Genomic DNA, 23,527 nt, shown 5'->3' on the forward strand with positions numbered 1-23,527 from the left:
GTGATGGAATTCCAGTTGAGCTATTTCAAATCCTGAAAGATAATGCTGTGAAAGTGCTACACTCAGTATGTCAGCAAATTTGGAAAACTCAGCAGTACTGGGCCACAGGACTGGAAAAGTTCAGTTTTCATCCCAATCCCAAAGAAAGGCAATGCCAAAGAATGCTCAAACTACCGCACAATTGCCCTCATCTCACACGCTTGTAAAGTAATGCTCAAAATTCTCCAAGCCAGGCTTCAGCAATACGTGAACCATGAACTTCCAGATTTTCAAGATGGTTTTAGAAAAGGCAGAGGAACCAGAGATCAAATTGCCAACATCCGCTGGATCATGGGAAAAGCAAGAGAGTTCCAGAAAAACATGTATTTCTGCTTTCTTGACTATGCCAAAGCCTTTGACTGTGTGGATCACAATAAACTGTGGAAAATTCTGAGAGAGATGGGAATACTAGAACACCTGACCTGCCTCTTGAGAAACCTGTATGCAGGTCAGGAAGCAACGGTTAGAACTGAACATGGAACAACAGACTGGTTTCAAATAGGAAAAGGAGTACATCAAGGCTGTATATTGTCACCCTGCTTATTTAACTTATATGCAGAGTACATCATGAGAAACGCTGGACTGGAAGAAACACAAGCTGGAATCAAGATTGCCGGGAGAAATATCAATAACCTCAGATATGCAGATGACACCACCCTTATGGCAGAAAGTGAAGAGGAACTAAAAAGCCTCTTGATGAAAGTGAAAAAGGAGAGTGAAAAAGTTGGCTTAAAGCTCAACAGTCAGAAAACGAAGATCATGGCATCCGGTCCCATCACTTCATGGCAAATAGATGGGGAAACAGTGTCAGACTTTATTTTTTTGGGCCCCAAAATCACTGCAGATGGTGACTGCAGCCATGAAATTAAAAGACCCTTACTCCTTGGAAGAAAAGTTATGACCAACCTAGATAGCATATTCAAAAGCAGAGACATTTCTTTGCCAACTAAGGTCCGTCTAGTCAAGGCTATGGTTTTTCCTGTGGTCATGTATGGATGTGAGAGTTGGACTGTGAAGGCTGAGCACTGAAGAATTGATGCATTTGAACTATGGTGTTGGAGAAGACTCTTGAGAGTCCCTTGGACTGCAAGGAGATCCAACCAGTCCATTCTGAAGGAGGTCAGCCCTCTGATTTCTTTGGAAGGAATGATGCTACAGCTGAAACTCCAGTACTTTGGCCACCTCATGCAAAGAGTTGACTCATTGGAAAAGACTCTGATTCTCAGAGGGATTGGGGGCAGGAGGAGAAGGGGACGACAGAGGATGAGATGGCTGGATGGCATCACTGACTCGATGGACGTGAATCTGAGTGAACTCCAGGAATTGGTGATGGACAGGGAGGCCTGATGTGCTGCGATTCATGGGGTCCAAAAGAGTCGGACACGACTGAGAGACTGTACTGAACCTAATCTTGATTTGCTTTCCTGAGAAAGGGGAATTTAAAATTTTCTATCCTTCCTATAAGACATTTTTGTTCTCTGAATCTTGTGTATTTGTATGTATTCCCTAATCTACAAATGATTATGGAGGGCCATGAATGCCAGGATCAGAAATGGTCCTCTTAAAGCTCTGATTGCTTGGAGATCTGAATGGGAATACTGCTACTCTGTGGGACTTGCCTTAGGGATAACCACCTAACTCAGAGAGAAACATATCAACCTGATAAGCGATATTACACCACAATGATCCTGACTCGGACTTTTAATTTTGCAGCCATGTGTGTTACAGGCCTCCCCTGTAGCTCAGTTGGTAGAGATCTGCCTGCAATACAGGAGACCCAGTTTCAATTCCTGGGTTGGGAAGATCCCCTGGAGAAGGGAACGGCTACCCACTCTAGTACTCTTGCCTGGAGAAATTCTATGGGCAGAGGAGCCTGGCAAGCTACTGTCCATGGAGTAGCAAGAGTCAACCATGACTCAGCAATTAAACCACCATGTGTATTACAAATACCATGTGTATTACAGATTTTTTGATCAGCCCTCTCTTGTTTATCTCTAATTGTGAAGAGGGCATTTTAGTATTTTGAGATGCAACTGACACAAAACATTGTATGAGTTTACGTTGTACACTGTGGTGATTTGATACACATATATATTGCAAAATGATTACCACAATAGGGTTACTTAACACATCCTTCACCTTGCAAAACTACTATTTTTTTGTAATAAGAATATTTAAGATCTACTTTCTTAGCGACTTTCAAGTATATGATATGGTATTGTTAACTATAGACATCATGCTGTATACGGAATCCCCAGAACTTACTCATCTTATAACTGGAAGTTTATACCCTTTGACCAACTTCTCCCAATACCTCCAACCCTCAGCACTTGGCAACCACCATTCTAGTCCCTATTATTATGAATTTGGCTTTTTTAAGATTCCACACATAAGTGAGATCATACAATATTTATCTTTCTCTGACTTGCTTCACTTAGGGGATGAGCATAGTATCCTCAAGTTCCATCCATGTTGTTACAAATGGCAGGATTTTTCTTTATATTATGGCAGGATAATATTCCTTTTGAGTGTGTGTGTGTGTATCTGTGTCTATTTATATCACACTTTCTGTACTTATTCACCCATTGGTAGACACTAAGATTGTTTCCATGTCTTAGCTATTGGGAATAATACTGCAATGAACAATGGATATCTCTTCAAGACAGTGATTTCATTTCTTTTGGAAATATACGCAGAAGTGAGATGGCTGAATCACATTTAAAATTTTTTAGTTGAAATGTAATTTTTAATTTTTTTACTTAAAAATTTGAAAATAGTTCTATTTTTAATATTTTGAGGAACCACCATACTCTTTTCCGTAGTGGTTATATTCCCTCCAACAGTGTACAAGAGTTCCCTTTTCTCCATATCCTTGCTGACACTTGTGATCTCTTGTCTTCTTGATGATGGCCATTCACACAGGAGTGAGGTTTTCATTGTGGTTTGACTTTCCATTTCCCTGATGATTAATGATATTGAGCACCTTTTCATGTACTTGTTGGCCACATGAAGGTCTTCTTTGGGAAAATGTCTATTCAGTTCCTCTGCCCATTTTTTAAATGAAAATCAATATTAGTCCTTAACTCATTTGTTTCTCAACATATGTTCAAACTCAGATAAGAGTTCTTGGTGCAGCATCAGCACAAGAGTGGATAAACACCAAATTCTACCTGTTTCTCTCACAGGATAGCCCTGTGATGTTCTGCCTGGGTTTTATGGAACCTATACTTGCTTGTTGTTGTTGTTCATTTGCTAAGTCATGTCTGACTCTTCGCAACCCAGTGAACTGCAGCAGGCCAGGCTTCCCTGTCCTTCACTGTCTCCCAGAGTTTGCTCAAACTCATGTCCATTGAGTTGGTGATGCCATCCAATCATCTCATCTTCTTTCTCCCCCTTCTTCATTGGCCCTCAATCTTTCCCAGCATGAGGGTCTTTTTCTAATGAGTCGGCTCCTTGCATCAGGTAGCCAAAGTATTGCAGCTTCAGCTTCAGCATCAGTCATTCCAATGAACATACAGTACTGATCTCCTTTAGGACTGACTGGTTTGATCTCCATGCTGCCCAAGGAATGCTCAAGAGTCTTCTCCAGCACCACAATTCGAAAGCATCAATTCTTTGGCACTCAGCCTTCTTATGGTCCAATTCTCACATCCGTACATGACTATTGGAAAAACTATACTTTTAACTATATGGACTTTCGTCAGCAAAGTAATGTCTCTGCTTTTTAATATGCTCTCTGGGTTTGTCATAGCTTTTCTTCCAAGGAGCAAACATCTTTTAATTTTGTGGCTACAGTTATCTTCTGCAGTGATTTTGGAGCCGAAGAAAACAAAATCTGTCACTGTCTCTACTTTTTCCCCATCTATTTGCCAAGTGATAGGAATGGATGCCATGATCTTTGTTTTCTGAATGTTGAGTTTTAGGCCAGCTTTTTCACTCTCTTCTTTCACCTTCATCAAGAGGCTTTTTAGTTCCTCTAAGCTTTCTGCTGTTAGAGTGGTATCATTTGAATATCTGAAGCTGTTGATATTTCTCCTGGCAATCTTGATTCCAGCTTTGAGTCATCCAGCCTGGCATTTTGCCATTGTACTCTGCATATAAGTTAAATGAGCAGGATGACAATATATAGCCTTGATGTACTCCTTTCCCAATTTTGAACCAGTCTGTTGTTCTATGTCAGCTACTAACTGTTGCTTTTTGTTCCGCATACAGGTTTCTCAGGAGACAGGTAAAGTGGTCTGGTATTCCCATCTCTTTCAGAATTTTCCAGTTTGCTGTTATCCATAGAGTCAAAGGCTTTCGTGTAGTCAATGAAGCAGAAGTAGATGTTTTTCTGGAATTCCTTTGCTTTTTCTATAAACCAACAGATGTTGGCAATTTGATCTCTGGTTCCTCTGCCTTTTCTAAATCCAGTTTGAACATCTGGAAGTTCTCAGTTCACGTATTGCTGAAGCCTAGAGGGAACAATTTTAAGCGTAATCTTGCTAACATGTGAAATGAGTGCAATTATATGGTAATTTGAATATTCTTTGGCATTGCCTTTATTTGGGATTGGAATGAAAACTGACCTTTTCTGGTCCTAGAACATTGCTGAGTTTTCCAAATTTGCTGGCATATTGAGTTGAGTGCTGCGCTTTGACAGAATCATCTTTTAAGATTTGAAATAGCTCAGCTGGAATTCCATCACCTCCACTAGCTTCATCCATAGTGATGCTTCCTAAGGCCCACTTGACTTTACACTCCAGGATGTCTGGCTCTAGGTGGGTGACCACACCATCATGGTTATCTGGGTCATTAAGACATTTTTGTCTAGTTCTGTGTATTCTTGCCACCTCTTCTTAATCTCGTCTGCTTCTGTTAGGGCCTTGCTGTTTCTGTCCTTTATTGTGCCCATCTTTACATGAAATGTTCCCTTGGTATCTCCAATCTTCTTGAAGAGATCTTTAGTTTTCTCTATTCTATTGTTTTCCTCTATTTCTTTGCATTGGTTGCTTAAGAAGGCTTTCTTATCTCTCCTTGCTGTTCTCTGGAACTCTGCATTCAGTTGGGTATATCTTTCCCTTTCTCCTTTGCCTTTCACTTCTCTTCTTTTCCAATTACTTGGAAGCCCTCCTCAGACAACCACTTTGCCTTCCTGCACTTCTTTTTCTTGGGGATGGTTTTGGTCACTACCTCCTGTACAATGTTACAAACCTCCATCCATAGTTCTTCAGGCACTAATCCCTTGAATCTATCCATCACTTCCACCACATAATCCAAAGAGATTTGATTTAGGGCATACCTGAATGGTCCAGTGGTTTTCTTACTTTCTTGAATTTAAGTCTGAATTTGGCAATAAGGAGTTCATGATCAGTTCCAGGTCTTGTTTTTGCTGACTGTATAGAGCGTTCCCATCTTCAGGTACAAAGAATATAATCAATCTGATTTCAGTATTGAATATTTGGTGATGTCCATTTGTAGAGTTGTCTCTTTTGTGGCTGGAAGAGGGTGTCTGCTATGACCAGTGCATTCTGTTGGCAAAACTCTGTTAGCCTTTGCCCTGCTTCATTTTGTACTCCAAGGCTAAACTTGCCTGTTACTCCAGGTATTGCCTGACTTTCTACTTTTGCATTCCAGTCCCCTGTGATGAAAAGGACATCTTTTCTTTTTGGTGTTCTGGAAGGTCTTGTAGGTCTTCATATAACCAGTCAACTTCAGCTTCTTTGGCATCAGTGATTGAGACATAGATTTGGATTACTGTAATGTTGAATGGTTTGCCTTAGAGATGAACAGAGATCATTCTATCGTTTCTGAGACTGCATCCAAGTACTGTATTTCAGACTCTTTAGTTGACTATGAGGGCTACTCCATTTCTTCTAAGGGATTCTTGCCCATGGTAGTAGATATAATGGTCATCTGAATTAAATTTGTCCATTCCCATTCATTTTAGTTCACTGATACCTAAAATGTCAATGTTCACCCTTGCTATCTCCTGCTTGATGACATCCAATTTACCTTGATTCGTGGATCTCACATTCCAGGTTCCTACACAATATTCTTTACAGTACTGGACTTTACTTTCACCATCAGACACACCCACAACTGAGTGATGTTTCTGCTTGAGCCCAGCCTCTTCATTCTTTCTGGAGCTGTTTCTCCACTTCTCCCCAGTAGTGTATTGGACACCTACCCACCTGGAGCGCTCATCTTCCAGTGTCATATTTTTTTGCCTTTTCATTGTGTTCATGGGGTTCTCAAGGAAAGAATACTGAAGTGGTTTGCCATTCCCTTCTCCAGTGAGCCACGTTTTGTCAGGCCCTAAGTAGCAGGGACATGCCCTTCAGCTGCTCCACGTGGCCAGGAGACATGCCGGGTGCCCCAGTTCTCCCACCGTTGGTTCTCACAGAGCACACAAACCTTCACCGGGCACCAGGCATCAGTCAACACGCCGCCCAAAGGCACTGCTGGAGTCCCTAGGCCTTAGTTGGCATCTAATAACTACCTTGAAGAGATAGACTTTGGAATCTTACAGGTTTGAAGCCATATCCGATCCACGTGACTTACAATCTGTGCAAATGTGTCAAACAACCTTTCCTAATCTATGTGTGTGTTAGTCGCTCAGTCGTGTCCAACTCTTTGCGACCCCATGGACTGTAGCCTGCCAAGCTCCTCTGTCCATGGGATTCTCCAGGCAAGAACACTGGGGTGGGTTGCCACTTCCTTCTCCAGGGGATCTTCCTGACCCAGGGATCAAACCCGGGTCTCCTGCATTACAGGCGAATACTTCAAGTATGGATAATTAATCGCTTCCTTGAGGATTAAGTGAAATACTATATGTAAAGCACTTTCATAGTTTTTCAAGGGTGCTAATTGTTCAAATAAAAGTAATGAGAAGTGTGATTCCTCTGGAGTCACAGGAATAAACAAACTATGGAATAAATAATAAATAAATAAATAAAATATGGAATAAATAAACTCCACCCTGTGTCTTACACTGAATACAACTAACAACCTTGGACAGAATTCATGCAGTTATATGAGGACACTGAAAGGAAAACGGTAGCAGGCTGATGGGGGAATGGAACTAGAATTGGAAAGAGCCCCCCAAACAGCAGTCAGTTTTTCCATTTTCTTTTCTTTGATATTTCCTGTCCTGGATCAATGGCAGTTCAAAACCCAGAACAGTCTGCTGGGTATGGAAAGAAATAGCTTTAGGAGATGCCCTCTATTATTTACCTTTAAAAAAAAAAAAGAGATATTTAGCCCCTATGGGGAAATTCCCTATTTCCATTTGTTTTGTTTTTCCTTTCTCTCCAGTCCCAGTCCCCAAACAGGGCAGTAGCAACTGAAGATGCCGCGGCAGTCAAGTAGTAGATGCTTAAAACCTTGGGGGAGAGTTACTCTTATTCTGGTCAGAGAAACTGATCCCTAGGATATCCCCATTCTTTTTTTTTTTTTTTTTTTCTCTTTCTCTCCTCTTGCTGCTCAGTCCTAGAGGCACATAGTCATGGGATGTGTCCAGTAGAATTAAATTGTTGTTTTCTAGCTAGAGGAAGAGGAAGAAAAACCTCTGAGAGCCACAAAGAGTAGGGAAGAATCACAGAGAGGAGGAAACTTAAAAAAAAACAATTTTATAATTGTATCTGAAATGAGCTTGCCCGCCAGGGGATCCATATGCATAAATCTAACCTCAAACATTCTACCAAAATTTTTGAGAAGTGATTTACAGGGGAAACCATTGCCCAGACCCCAGGTGGTCATGGGGTGGTACACAAGTGGGACAGATTCAGATAACACTGCAAAAGTTTTGAATCTAAATTAACAATAGAACCTTAGTTCACAGAATTAGGTAGGAAAACTGTTACTCAAAACTAACCAGATTTTAAAAGTTCCGCATCAGATTTGAACAAAACTGAAAATCACATATAATAATATTACGAACTGCTAATATACAGTACAAAATTCCTTACAAGTGAGTAAGAAAGAAAATTTCAACATTTAGCAAGGGAAAAGGCAATTAAGTCATACCAAACCCTGGGTAGGGCTTCCCTGGTGGCTCAGTGGTAAAGAATCCACCTGCCAATGCAGGAGACGTGGATTCAATCCTTGGGTAGGGAAGATCCACTGGAGAAGGAAATGGCAACCCACTCCAGTATTCTTGCCTGGGAAATCCCATGGACAGAGGAGCCTGACAGGCTACAGTCTATGGAGTTGTGAAAGAGTCAGACACGACTTAGTAACTAAACAACAACCACAACAAAATGCAAATTAGAACCACAATAAGAAACCACCATACACCTAACCAAATGGCTAAAATTATTTTTAAACATAAAATGCCAAATGCTGGCAAGAATGTGAAGCAGCTAGAACTCTCATATGCTGCTTAGTTCAGTTCAGTTCAGTCACTCATTCGTGTCCAACTCTTTGCAACCCTATGGACTGCAGCACACCAGGCTTCCCTGTCCATCACCAACTCCCGGAGCTTACTCAAACTCACGTTCATCGAGTCAGTGATGCCATTGAACCATCTCATCCTCTGTCGTCCCCTTTTCCTCCTGCCTTCAATCTTTCCCAGAATCAGGGTCTTTTCCAATGAGTCACTTCTTCAAATCAGGTGGCCAAAGTATTGGAGTTTCAGCTTCAGCATCAGTCCTTCCAATGAATATTCAGGACTTATTTCCTTTAGGATGGACTGGTTCAATCTCCTTGCAGTCCAAGGGACTCTCAAGAGTCTTCTCCAACACCACAGTTCAAAAGCATCAATTCTTCAGCACTCAGCTTTCTTTATGGTCCAACTCTCACATCCATACATGACTACTGGGAAAACCATAGCTTTGACTAGACAGACCTTTGTTGGCAAAGTAATGCCTCTACTTTTTAATATGCTGTCTAGGTTGGTCATAACTTTTCTTCCAAGGAGTAAGCGTCTTTTAATTTCATGGCTGCAATCACCATCTGCAGCGACTTTGGAGCCCAAGAAAATAAAGTCTGTCACTCTTTCCATTGTTTCCCCATCTATTTCCCATGAAGTGATGGGATCAGATGCCATGATCTTAGTTTTCTGAATGTTGAGCTTTAAGCCAGCTTTTTTCATTTTCATCAAGAGGATCTTTAGTTCTTCGCTTTCTGCCATAAGGGTGGTGTCACCTGCATATCTGAGGTTACTGATATTTCTCCCAGCAATCTTGATTCCAGCTTGTGCTTCTTCCAGCCCATCGTTTCTCATGATGTAGTCAGTGAAGTGAAGTCGCTCAGTCGTGTCCGACTCTTTGCGACCCTGTGGACTGTAGCCCATCAAGCTCCTCCATCCATGGGATTCTCCAGGCAAGAATACTGGAGTGGGTTGCCATTTCCTTCTCCAGGGGACCTTCCTGACCCAGGGATCGAACCCAGGTCTCCTGCATTGCAGGCAGACGCTTTAACCTCTGAGCCACCAGGGAGTACTTTGCATGTAAGTTAAATAAGCAGGATGACAATATACAGCATTGATGTATTCCTTTTCCTATTTGGAACCAGTCTGTTGTTCCACGTCCAGTTCTAACTGTTGCTGTTATGAATCTGTTGTTCATACAGATTTCTTAAGAGGCAGGTCAAGTAGTCTGGTATTCCCATCTCTTTCAGAATTTTCCACAGTTTATTGTGATCCAAACAGTCAAAGGCTTTGGCATAGTCAATAAAGCAGAAATAGATGTTTTTCTGGAACTCTGTTTTTTTCAAGAGGATGTTGGCAATTTGATCTCTGTTCCTCTGCCTTTTCTAAATCCAGCTTGAATATCTGGAAGTTCACAGTATATGAAGTATATGAAGCCATATACTTCTCATGGGAATGCTGCTCATGGGAATGAAAAATGCTGCTTATGGGAATAAAATGAAAGTCGGAAGAATGAAAATGCTGCTCGTAGGAATGAAAAATGGTACTGCCATTCTGGAAAAGCAGTTGGAAGATTTTAGTAAAGTTAAACATACACTTGCCCTATGACTCACAGTTCAGTAGTTACCCTAGAGAAATGAAAACATATGTTCACCCCAAAATCTGTGCATGAATCTTAGTAGCATATTTTATGAATAGATACCCAAATGCCCTTGAAGAAATGAAGGGATAAACAAGCAGCGATATACGCATGTAAAGGTGTGCTACTCAGTAATAAAAAAAGAATGAATCAAAGATACATGCAACTACATGAATGACTCTCAGTGACATTATGCTAAGTGAAGGAAGCTAGTTGCAAAAGGTTACATATTCTCTGCTTCCACTGATGTGACTTTCCGGGAAAAGTTAAACTGTAAGAACAGAGAATAGATCAATGGCCACCCAAGGCCTGGGGGGAGGGGAGGGTTTGGCTAAAAGGGAAGCAAAAAAGAAAGAACACTTTCTTTTGGCCAACAATTTGTGATGAAATCGTTCTGTCTCCTGACTGCAGTGATGGTTATACGAAATTATACACGTGTTAGAACTGCACACCAAAAACGTCCGTTTTTACTATTGTAGTTTTTGTTGTGTAGTTGCAGAGTAGTTTCCAACTCTTTTGTGACCTCATGGACTGTAGCTCCTCTGTCCATACAGTTCTCCAGATGAGAATACTGGAGTGGGTAGCCATTCCCTTCTCTGGGCGATCTTCCCGACCCAGAGATTGAACTTGTTCTCCTGATAGGCAAGCAGATTCTTTACCACTGAGCCACCAGGGAAGCCTATTTTTACTATATGTAAACTTTAAAAATAATTGTAAAATAATAGCAATTGATACAGTTTATATTGTTTCAGATAAGACTTTAAGTAACTCTTTTTAATTGCAAAATGCTGGCTAATTATCTTGTTACACGTAAACCCTAAGAAAAACACTTGCTGCCAGAACTTACTTAAAAAGGTGCGCCTCAGTGCTTGAAGAGCTGCCTAAGCTAAAGTCTCCTTTCCTCCCTATGGTGCCCTCACTTTCCTGTCCCCTCGCAGTTGCTCTGCTCTGTCTCCACTTCTCTCACCTCCTTCTTTTCTGTGCTTTTGTCTTCATCCTAGCTTAACCTGAGGTATGTATTTTACATTATATTTTTTGCCACTTAAAAAGAAAAAAACTTATACTCCTTGTTTTTTTTTTTTTGTTTTTAGTTGAATGACTTGAACACTTCATATTTCTCCCTCAAAATTAAAATATTCTGTCAAATTACTTAAAGTTGATTTTTACCTGGGAATGATTTTCAACACTGACATTTCCCCCTTAGTCGCTCAGGAGTTCTCAAGAAAAAACTAAAACTTCCTCTTGCTCTGGTCAGGTGAAAAGGCAGATTTTTTCTGCTTAAAGTTGATATAACTTTCATCGTCTTATATTATGAAGATGAAAGTTTATATAGTCTAGATTCTTTTTTTAAAAAAAACAATTACATCAAAAGTGAAATTGCATATTTTTAAAAAATTTCTTTGGAGAGAAGCACATACAGCAATAGCATATTCATTTTTAGGTCTATAACCCCTCTGAAGTCAACATGTTTGTTTGCAACCAAGCAGCTACCCATAAAACAATCATCTCAGAGACTGATTTAAGGTTAACTTACAAATGGTTGGTGACAAACAAGCAGCCATTTGTATGTAAAGGTGATAATCAGGAATTAAATTGAGCATTAGAAAAGATGTCAGATTATGAAGAAAAATAGGTTTGGGAGATTATATTAAGGAAAAGATTTTAACTAGACTTACATGGTGATCATTTCATGATATATAAAGTTATTGAAACGTGGTACACCCAAAACTAACATAATATTATAAGTCAATTATGCTTCAATAATAAAAGAAAAATAGATGAGCCATATTAAGAAAAAGAAGAAAAAACTTGCTTGTGGATTTACAAGGTAAAGGCTAAAAAAAGTCTGGTAGACTAAGAATTTCAGTACAAATAGAAAACTTGAAGCAGCTTATCATATAACAAGATAGCTCTTTTGCATAAACCAAAGAGAAAAGATGTCTTACTTTTATCTCCATTGCCATCTTCATGTTTTATTCCACTGTCCTTTTCATCTTCATCTTCTGAGTTTTCTACTTCCTGAATAACCATCCTTTTCCCCTTGGTTTGAGTCTTAGATGCAGGTTCAGAATTTTTCAGATCTCTTTCAACCTCTGACAGGGTTTTCTACAACATAATCACCATGTTAAAGAAAATTTTTTTCTTTACTAAAAAATACAACTATTCTTGCAGGTAATAATATGAAGATATTGAAAAGCAAATAAAGATAACTAAGATAAAGCTTTTTATGGTGGTCTTTATTTTTCTTTTCAAACAACTTCATTGATTTCTCTGATTATAATTATATATTTCTATTATAAAAAAATTAAAGTATAACAAGCATAAAAAAGGAAAAAAAAAACTATCTGCAATCCTGCCTCTTAGATAAACTACTGATATTCTGATGACCATCTTCCTAGATAAGTTTGTCTGCATATAAACTTGCAGACATGTTCAAAAGTTTTATAAAAACTAAACCATACTCCACATGCTTTTAAAGAGTAATATTTAAAGGTTCGGCAGATTTGCTTGTATCCCATTGTAAAGGAAATCAACCCCGAATAGTCATTGGGAGGACTGATGCTAAAGCTGAAGCTCCAATACTTTGGCCACCTGATGCGAAGAACTGACTCATTTGAAAAGATCCCGATGCTGGGAAAGACTGAAGGAGGGAAGAGAAGGGGATGACAGAGGATGAGATAGTTGGATGGCATTACCGACTCGACAGACATAAGCTTCAAGCTTATGCAGTTACCCTGGCCACCAAGTTCCATGAAGGCACCAGAAGGCCCAGATAGGTACTACACACTCAGTGGATTTGTGTCACAGCTGAAGAGTCTCAAATTTAGAAAACTCAGCACCCATGTTTTATAATGTTGTTGTTCAGTAGCCCAGTCATGTCCAACTTTTTCTGACCCCATGGACTGCAGCACTCCAGGCTTCCCTGTCCTTCACTATCTCCTGGAGTTTGCTCAAACTCATGTCCATTGAGTTGATACCATCCAACCATCTTAGCCTTCACATATGAAGAGCTGACTCACTGGAAAAGACCCAGATGCTGGGAGAGACTGAGAGCAGGAGGTGAAGGGGGAAACAAAGGCTGAGATGGTTGGATGGCATCAACTCAATGGACATGAGTTTGAGCAAACTCCAGGAGCCAAACTGTTGCAAAGAGTTGGACAAAGAGTTGCTCATTGGATTGCCATGCCATGAGCAACAAAGTCTTCTGTGCCTGACCCAGGAGTCCTGTATATTCTTCTAGGCTACCTTGCTAAGTTTTAAGTAGGGGAGTGTCTCAGACCCTTCATAGTTTTTGACACTTACCTCCACTCTCTAGGTCTGAACACAGATCCCCTGAGTACATATTTGAGTCAGTTTACTGTCAATGATGCTATGCTTACCATACAAGTTAAAGGAAGAAACACTCTTTATGGTCATTAAGCTCATGCCTAATCCTACCTAGGAACTTCTACACCACTCTGCATAATAAACTGAAATTGGCTCAAAGAAAAGGATTGCCTACGCTGCTGCAGGAAAGAGAAAATTATTTATCCTTTCAGTCCAGTTCAGTCGCTCAGTCGTGTCCGACTCTTTGCGACCCCATGAATCGCAGCACACCAGGCCTCCCTGTTCATCACCAACTCCCGGAGTTCACTGAGATGCACGTCCATCGAGTCAATGATGCCATCCAGCCATCTCATCCTCTGTCGTCCCCTTCTCCTCCTGCCCCCAATCCCTCCCACCACAGAGTCTTTTCCAATGAGTCAACTCTTCGCATCAGGTGGCCAAAGTACTGGAGTTTCAGCTTTAGCATCATTCCTTCCAAAGAAATCTCAGGGTTGATCTCCTTCAGAATGGACTAGTTGGATTTCCTTGCAGTCTAAGGAACTCTCAAGAGTCTTCCCTAACACCACAGTTCAAAAGCATCAATTCTTCGGCGCTCAGCCTTCTTCACAGTCCAACTCTCACATCCATACATGACCACAGGAAAAACCATAGCCTTGACTAGACGGACCTTAGTCGGCAAAGTAATGTCTCTGCTTTTGAATATGCTATCTAGGTTGGTCATAACTTTTCTTCCAAGGAGTAAGCGTCTTTTAATTTCATGGCTGCAGTCACCATCTGCAGTGATTTTGGAGCCCCCCAAAAATAAAGTCTGACACTGTTTCCACTGTTTCCCCATCTATTTGCCATGAAGTGATGGGACCAGATGCCATGATTTCATTTTCTGACTGTTGAGCTTTAAGCCAACTTTTTCACTCTCCTCTTTCACTTTCACCAAGAGGCTTTTTAGTTCCTCTTCACTTTCTGATTTTGGACAATTTAAGAGTCTGCTTTCTTTCACTTCAAATACATGTTAACACCGGGAGTGTCTGAGATGTATATACTATTCAAAGTTGTGTCCTATTCATTCCTCAATATCATTTATCTAGCAAGGTTGGTATCATCTTAACATAAACCCAGAAAAAGCAAACTATAGAATTAGGTGAGGGATTGCTTTCTGTACTTACTTTGGCCAACTCATTATCAGGTTCAACAGCCAGTACTTTATTCAAGTCTTCTATAGCTTCCAGGAGCTTGTTTTGATGCTTATATGTGGTGGCACGGCGCAGAAGAGCTGAAAATTTACCAAAATAAAAGATATTTTTTTAACATATGGCATTCTGATTATGACACATTTTTCAAGGGGGAGAATTTATAATGCAATTGTGCAAACTAGACCCATTTTCATATTCTTAGAAATATAGAAAATGATCCTGAGGTCAAACAGAAGAGGCTGCAATAAAAAACTGTCCCTTCCAACAGCCTGGCCCTCTGACAGCTCCAGGCTCTGCCAGTTCCTCCAAGGCTGAGAGACTCCACATCTTAACCCTTTGGAGTCACCATGCTGTGCTACAATATTGGGAAGCTCTTCACTAAATAATAATATGTTCCTCCTTATAATCATCATGACTATTATTTCTACCTTCTGAAAACTTAAAAAGCCTTTCAGTTCAATGTGGTATTTACATTAATAACCAAGCACCTAACTCAGAATATGGGTCCTTACTGAAGTCTTTATAGCAATCTAAAATGAATAGGAACTGAGAGAATCTTGGTGTTTGAGTCAGCTAAGTTCAGAAATTGCACACTTTCGTAAACTGTATCAGAGAATTTTTGAAGGTTACAGCATCTAATTTGATAATTTTTAATACTAAAATGAATGCCTTCATAGTCCCATCATGATTAATTATGTCATAAGAGAACTTTGTATAGTAAGCCATGATTGTGAAAAAAATCAGGCTTTGTAATTCTGGAATTTATATCTGATCCTGTAATTTATATCTGATTTAATAATACTATTTTAAAACAAATTTGGCTAGTTTGATTTTAGTCTAAGAATGAGCCAGGAAAATCTAGAGGATAAATCATTTCATCATTAATATAAACAAAATTATAGCATAAGTACGAATTGAGCTATTACTGTTCCTACTCAGATTTCAGAAGGAACTGTCCATAAAGAAATATTCATGATATAACAATTACCATTTTAAAAAATTCTTTATTTTGGAAATAATTTCAGATTTACAGAAAGTTGCAAAGCTAAAACAGACAGTTCTCATATACCCCAACCCAGTTTTAAGGCTAACATCTTACATAACTATGATATATTTGCCAAAACTAAGAAATATTGTTAACTAAACATTAGGCTTTATATGGATTTCACCAATTTTTCCACTAATGTCCGTCCTCTGCTTCAGGTTATAACCATATACCATGCTACAAGTAGAACAATTACCTTTTAAGTAAAAAATAAAGTTTCAAAGAGCATGGTATTTATCCAGTTAAGAAAATCTAAGAATTCTTAATGTTTTATGGCCATACTGATTACTAGATTTGGCTCTGTCAAATTTGTTTTTTATATAGTGAAGATTCTGGTGCTTAAGAAATTATTCAAACAGGGAAAAATGAAAACAGAAGACCATTCTAGTGCAGAAGAGTAGCACAGTGGTTGAATGTGGACTCTGGAGTCTCATCCAGTCAAGTCCTGGCTCTGTCACTTACCAGCTAGGTGATCTTAGGTGAGTTGTGCAGTCTCTCAATATGTCCATGTCCTTTTGTAAAGTGAGTGTGCTAGTAACAGCTGTTCTTGTTTAGTTGCTAAATCACGTCTAACTCTTTTGCGAACCCATGGGCTGTATAATCCACCAGTCTCCTCTGTTCTTGGGATTTCCCAGGCAAGAATACTGGAGTGGGTTGCCATTTCCTTCTCCAGGGGACCTTCCCAACCCAGGGACCAAACTCGTATCTCCTGCATTGGCAGGCGGGTTCTTTATCACTAAGCCACCTGGCAAGTCCACTAAAAACAGTACCTGCACCTTTACTGAGCTGTTGTGAAAAGTAATGGAGTTAATATATGTACTACATGGCACAGGGCCTGGCACAGTGGTGGTGTAGAGACTGTAAAACCTTTACTGGGCACCTGCCTAAAGCTAGGACCCCACCCATATGCTGTGATAGAGACAACATACAAGCAAAGAACTTTACTGGGGAAGGGAGGGCATCCGTAATGATGGCAGTTGGGCTGATGCACCAGGATCCATCCTCAGCACACCCATGGTTTCTGCCCACCCATGTTTGTAGGCATGTGGAAAAAAAAGTAAATGGTTGTATTTATCTGAATCCATAGTATTTAGAAACAGAATGAATTTTTGCCTCTCCCTTTTGGAATGACTCCTTGGTAACAGAAAAGGAGAGAAGAATCTGACTTGCATACTTCAGGCTTGGACCACAGGAAGGTAGTATAGGAAATGAGAACAGAGAATGGGTGTTGGTGGAAAGATGTAGTCAGCTTTGGACACACTTAATTTAAAATGGTCTGTGGACATCTAGGTGGAAAAACCCAAAAAGCAGCTGGTAGAATGTTCTAGAGCTCTGGTGTGGGCTTACTAATAAATATTTTTAAAATCATATTTAAATTTATTTTTTAGATAAAAAGATACAGTTCAATAAGCCAGTCAGAAAAAGATAAATACAGTATGATTTAATTTGTATGAGATACCTAAGATAATAAAATCACAGAGGCAGAGAGTAGACTGAGTTGCCAGAGGCTGGGGTGGGTAGAGAGGACAAAGAGTTGCTGTTTCATGGGTACATTTTCAAGATTAAAAAAGTTCTACAGGTGGAGAGCAGAGCTGACTGCACAACCATGTGAATGTACCTAAGACCACCGAACTCTGTACTTAAAAATGACTAAGATGGTAAAATTTTGTGTTATGTCCATTTTACCACAGTTTTTTAAAAATTAAAAGGAAACAAAAACCCCACAAACTACAGTTCAAATGCAAGCGTGAGATATTGCTTTAAAAACGCATGTAGGACTTCCCTGGTAGTCCAGTGGTTAAGAATCCAGCTGCCAATGCAGGGAACGTGGGTTCAATCCCTGGTTGGGGAAATAAGATCCAACAGACCGAGGCGAACTAAACCCAGGCACCACAGCTACTGAAGCCCACGTGCTCTAGAGCCCCTGCTCCACAACAAGAGAAGCCACAGCAGTGAGAAGACTGCGCGTCACAACGAAGGGTGGCCCCCACTCGCCACAGCTAGAGAAAGCCTGCGGGCAGCTGTGAAGACCCAGTGCAGCCAAAGAAACAAAAACATGTACACTTTATTCAATCACCTGGGATTACTAGCTACATCAGTGCAAGTAATTAAGAAGAAATTCAAAGTAACTTGAGGAAGGTAATGATTCACATATAGAAATCTGAGTTTATATGAATTTTTTTAGTGTAAACATAATGAGTGTCTACAAATGACCTTCAACAGATGGTGCTGCAAATTTAAAGGTATTCTATTAATATGTTTTACCCTTTAAGTTCCCAGGTTCTAACTTCAAGACCTTTTCACAGTCCTGAAAAGCACTGTTCCAGTTCTGCAGTTTGAGCTCTGCTTGAGCGCGATTGTTGTAAGCTGCTACAGTGGGAAGCACGGATAAGCTCCTGTAAAAGAGACACTTTTTTTTAAAGTTTTTAATATTTTATTGTGGTAAAATGTATGAAAGAGACATTAATGTCAACAAGCGAATGACAGGAAAACATAAAATGACAGGAAACTCAGCTAAAGTTAGAAGCTAAAACAATCACACCTCATGTTGTGGGTAGAATTGCGTCCCCTCAAATTGGTATGTTGAAGTCCCACCCCCCAGCACTTCAGGATATAACTATACTTGGAGATAGTCTTGAAAGAGATGATTAAGTTAAAGTGAGGTCATGAGGGTGTTTCCTAATCCAATATGACTAGTATCCTTATAAGAAGACACACCTAGAAGAAAAATCCTTTGAGGACACAGAGGGAAGATGGCCACAGACAAGCCAAGGAGAGAGGCCTTAGAAGAAACCAACCCTGCAGACTCCTTGATGTCAGACTTCTAGCCTCCAGAGCTGTGAGACAATACATTTCTGTTGTTTAAGTCGATCAGTTTGTGGCAGTTTGCAGGGCAGCCCCAGCAAATTAACACAGCATGGGCTGTCAAAAGTAATAACATAAAATTCTACAAACTACTAAATCAATGTTTAGACAGATGCTTAAGTTTCTAGTGAAAAGGTTTAAAATTGATTCTGGCTTTAGAAGTGACATGATCATTTAAATACCCATATTGTTGCTGCTAAGTCACTTTAGTTGTGTCCGACTCTTTGCAACCCCATGGACCGTAGCCCACCAGGCTCTTCTGTTCATGGGATTCTCCAGATAAGAATACTGGAATGGGTAGCCATTCCCTTCTCCAGGGGATCTTCCCAACCCAGGGATCAAACCCAAATCTTCCATTGCAGGCTGATTCTTTACCATCTGAGCCACCAGGGAAGCCCTTAAATTCCCACACAGATCTCCTCAAAAAAAAGCCAGTTTAGTTAACATCAATTTTTTTTTTTTTACTTTTTGGGGACAATTTCCTAGTTAAAAAAAAAAAAAACAAGCAAATAGTGATTGACCACAACTAATACCCTTTGTTAAATTATTATTGTGTTAACAGACACAAATTAGTCTGTTATCTAAAAGTAGATTTAACTCTTAGGAAATAATCATAATCTTACCAAAGGATTTTAATTGAAGGAAACAGAAAAGAGCAGTAGTCATTGAGGAATACAGATCTTAAGAGAGTAAGTTTTGCTACATTAAGGGTATGAATGCAATATAATTAATGAAAAGAAGAATTTTAAACCTACCTGGCCATTGCTTATAAAATTGATTTGAAATGCTGTACAATAATGTATTTGCTAGGGACTTCCCAGGTGGTCCAGTGGCTAAAACACTATGTTCCCAATCCAGTAGGCCAGGGGGTTAAATCCCTGGTCAGGGAACTAGATCCTGCATGCTGCAACTAAGAGCTTGCATACCACAACTAAAAGATTCTGCACGGCACAATGGAGATCTAAGACCCTGCCTGCCGCAACTAAGACCTAGTGCAGTCAAAGAAATAAATACTCTCTATATAGTTTTAAAAATAATGTATTCCTAAATATAGAAACGATAAGGGTATTGGTATACTGAATCTTCTAAATCCAGAATTAAAATATCAGATAAAACAGAAAACTCACAAAAAGTGTCCATTTATTAACATTATTAGTGGAGATTTCCCAGGCAAAAATACTGGAGTGGGTTGTCATTTCCTTCTCCAAGGGATCTTCCCAACCCAGGGATCGAACCCACATCTCCCGCATTGGCAGGCAGGTACTTTATTGCTGAGTCACCTGGGAAGCCCCACAAGATCATTAAAGATAAATATAAACAAATCACATGGTTGGGTAGCAATCAAACATAGAAAATACATCTAAGAATAAATAACACAAGAGCCTGACACTGAGTACCTCCCACATGGCAGACATTAAACTCACTTAATCCTCATTATAATGCACAGAGGAGGAATTACTGCTTTCCCAATCTTACAGATGAGAAAACAGATGGGGCAGAAAGGTTAAGTAACATGCCCAAGGCCACAAGCTTGAAAATGGCAGAGTTAAGATTCAGACCTCAGACCTCAGTGGTTTACTCTAGCACCTGTTCTCTTTACCATCATGTTACCTGCCTTTCAGCAACTTGCTTTATTTAATCCTCACAGCTGCTCTGAGGTTGGCACTATTATAGTCTCATCACACTGAGATGTCTGAGACAAAGAGGTGAAGAATCTACCCAAGGTCTGAAAAGTGGCAGTTTGAGTTCCCTTAATCATTGCAATATGCTGCTTTAATTCTTCACCTCTATGATTTCTTCAAAGAGGAAGACAAGAAAGTTAGTTCCCTGTAATAGACAAGAGATTCTCCACTGGTGGAAATCTATAAGAGGAGAGAAAACAATACCAGAGCTGACATCCACCTGCCTAAACAGGGGAGGTTGAACTGAATGAATGATACCTCAATATTCTCTTTACTTTGTATGTTCACTTCAACAGCTGAGCAAACTTCTTTAGAGACACAAACAACGTTTTTGTTTTTTTTTTAAACTTATTTCCAAAGGTGGAAGCACGATTTTATAGCATTTACTTCTATTAATAAGATAGCATTAGTCGTTCTATAAGCACAGTTTGTCTATAACAGTATTTTAAGAAATTAGTTTACTTTTCACAGACTATAAGAGCTTCATACGTTCATACAAGCATACAAAGAACATGTACTGTGAACCAGGTGTCGGCTGGGCATTAGGGGTCCAATGGTATTTTTAAAAATGACAAGTGGGCTCAATCTTACAGAATTTATAGTCCAGGTAATGCCAGATCACACAAATTTGAATCATACCTCCCACAGATATTACAAAGAGGTAATAATTTGGGTTTGCAAATTTGGCAGTGGCGGGGGTGGGGGGCAATGGTGCAGTAATTGAGTCGGGTAGAGGTTTAACCTGGTCTGAGAAGTAAAGGAAAACTTCACAAAAGAGGTAAGGCATGGGCTGAGATGTGGATGATAAGTTGGAATTAACTAAATAACAAGTAGAGAAAAGAGTATTCTAGACAGAGGTTCAATATATGCAAAGGCCCTGTGGTGGGAGGTAGTACCATAAGTACTAGAGCCGGGCAGTCTACTATAGAACCTGAGTTTTTAACCTCTATCCTGAATGAACTTTCTGTTGAGTTCCATCCAGACAGCTTCTATTTCCTCTGTAAAATAGTAAAGTTAGAAACTGTGTCAAACATGGGAGTGGAGTGGGAACTTGGAGTTTTAAGAAAAGTATTGAAAAAACAAGGCAAATACAAGTAAATTTATGATAAATTTCAAGTACAATATACTGAGTGATTATGACACATTATTTAGCTTATTTATATCATTTCAACAATTAAACACTATCATTTTTTAAATGACAAGATTAAAACACATCAAAAATCTGCTCACCGAGTATAATACTTTACAGCTTCTTCATAATCTCCTGACTTAAAAGCTTCATTTCCTTTTTCCTTTTCATGAGTAGCCAGAAAATCCTTTTCCTTTTCAGTTAGACCTAGAAATAAATGTTATCTGCTGTAAGTAAAACTATAACTTGATAGAATTTTCCAAATTTAAATCCAAAAATGCTTATTTTAACAGAAGCAGAAAACTATAAAAACAAAAGAAAATAAAAGGTTTCCTAAGTTTATGATATTTCTATTCTTTTTAATCATTCAGAATTTTTGAAGGTTTAGATTTCTCAATCATTGTTTTGCTTTACTTTAAAGGTACTATGTACCTGTGGACTTCAAGTGAACAGAAAGTGCTCCATCTGTTTGTTTGGAGGAAAATAAATTTGAAGGATTTGGGCCAAAAAGATTTGAAAAAGGGAATGAAAACTGAATCATGGTAAAAAAAAATAGGTTTACATATTCATATATGTTTAAGTCTTATTACATTTAAGTATCATAACTATTATTACTCATAAAATTAAGAAGTTTAAGGATAGAATGGAATTTGTTAGAGGCGGTCAGCCCTAGGAGAAAATTCATAAACTTTCCATGGAAATATGCAGCACTTAAAGAGAATGTCTTTGGGTCAACAGCTTTTATTATCATTCAAAAAAGTTAAAGACTACTAAATCATTCCTATTTTCCCCCCATTACCTGCTGTATCTAGTCTTGTCTCAATTTTAGACAAATGTGATTTGTTGTTTATTACAGTTCTTTCTTTATCTTCATCAAGTTTTGCACATTCTTTTTCCACGTCAAATCTTAAATGAAAGAATAATAAAAAACTAGGAAAAAGCTCAGTACAAACAAGAGAATAAAACTTATTACTGATACTCTTGTATCTGTATCACTGTGCCTTTAGAAATAATATTCCAAAAATATATGGTAGGTTTGTATTAGAAATCACCTGTATTTTTTTCCTAAAAAACACAGAATTTAGCGAGGACTTAAATATTAATCAGACCTAAATGTGCAGAACTTTGTTATTACAGTAGTGACTAATTTCTCTTAATTTAAAAATTTGTTATTTTGGATGGGTAAATATTACATTAGTTATTTTTGGTTACTCCTAAAAGGATGCCATAGTTTTTTATTTAATGAAAAATAAAATCAAGAGTGCTTAATCCAAATACTCTTAGTACTCTACTGACATAACTTACATTTGATATGTTCAGATTTAAAATAATAAAGGAGTTATTACAGTATTCTATGACTGAATTTTTACTGACAATTTTATATAAAGAAATATAAAACATACTTATCCCACTCTGCATAATCTCTTGGAATTTTCTTTTTAGCTGGTCTACTTTTAGAATTCTTTTCCTAAAAGAATAAAATTACATTTTATGAGATATTTAATATAAGATTAACATATTTTCCTATAAAGGTGAAGTATTGGCTTAAGACACATGAATTGAATGGATAAGAATAAGTTACCCTTGAAGTTAGGACAGCTTCAGTATTATAATTATTAACATAATAATATACAGAAGATTAATTATGAGAGTGATGAATAGGACTTTAGGTACATATGTAAAACTTTAAAACTTACATGTGTGAACTGTGATTATTATTGATTTTCTTATAATGAAAAAATAAGAAACTATCATTCCTTCTTTTAAAACCTAGACATTGAAGAAATAGCTAGTTTGCTGTATTAGAGCTGTTTTGCTTGCAATGACAGATACCCAAGTTGGACTAATTTTGTTTAAAAAGAATAATTTACTGGTTTATGTAACCAAATGGATGAAAGGGCTGGGATATTGCTGGATAAAGGATTCATATACCCTCTCTCTATAGCTCTTCCTCTCTCCACCTGTCTTCTCTTCCCTAGAAGTCTCTGCTTCTCTCTGCCTGATTGCTTGCTTTCTCTATGCAGCAGGAAATGTGGCTATACTCAGTCTGGGATTATAACCTCACCCGCTTCCCAATCAGAAGGGAAAAGGAGACTGACTCTTTTCCCCATCTTTAGTTAGAGAAATCCCAGGGAAGGGCTCTGACTAGTTTGCCTTATGGGCCCATCAATGACCAATCCCTAGCTTTGTGTCATTAAGTGGTTCAACCCAGGTCACATGCCCACTGCAAGCACCAGAAGGGAATGGGAGGAAAGCAAACA

At 38.9% G+C, this 23,527-nt stretch overlaps 1 protein-coding gene across 1 annotated transcript in view; it reads right to left on the reverse strand.

Moving 5' to 3' along the window:
* Positions 1-23,527, reverse strand: part of SPAG1 (sperm associated antigen 1) — an 85,047-nt gene that overhangs the window by 43,039 nt on the left and 18,481 nt on the right. Inside the window, exons 4-9 of the mRNA XM_040260985.1 lie at positions 22,670-22,734; positions 22,066-22,172; positions 21,368-21,473; positions 17,856-17,986; positions 14,519-14,625; positions 11,975-12,134 (exon numbers count right to left, since the gene is read on the reverse strand). Coding sequence (XP_040116919.1) covers positions 11,975-12,134; positions 14,519-14,625; positions 17,856-17,986; positions 21,368-21,473; positions 22,066-22,172; positions 22,670-22,734 — 676 coding nt within the window. The remainder of the gene's footprint in view (positions 1-11,974; positions 12,135-14,518; positions 14,626-17,855; positions 17,987-21,367; positions 21,474-22,065; positions 22,173-22,669; positions 22,735-23,527) is intronic.

The sequence above is a fragment of the Oryx dammah genome, unplaced genomic scaffold, assembly GCF_014754425.2.
Source record: "Oryx dammah isolate SB20612 unplaced genomic scaffold, SCBI_Odam_1.1 HiC_scaffold_19, whole genome shotgun sequence".
NCBI classification, from domain to species: domain Eukaryota; kingdom Metazoa; phylum Chordata; class Mammalia; order Artiodactyla; family Bovidae; genus Oryx; species Oryx dammah.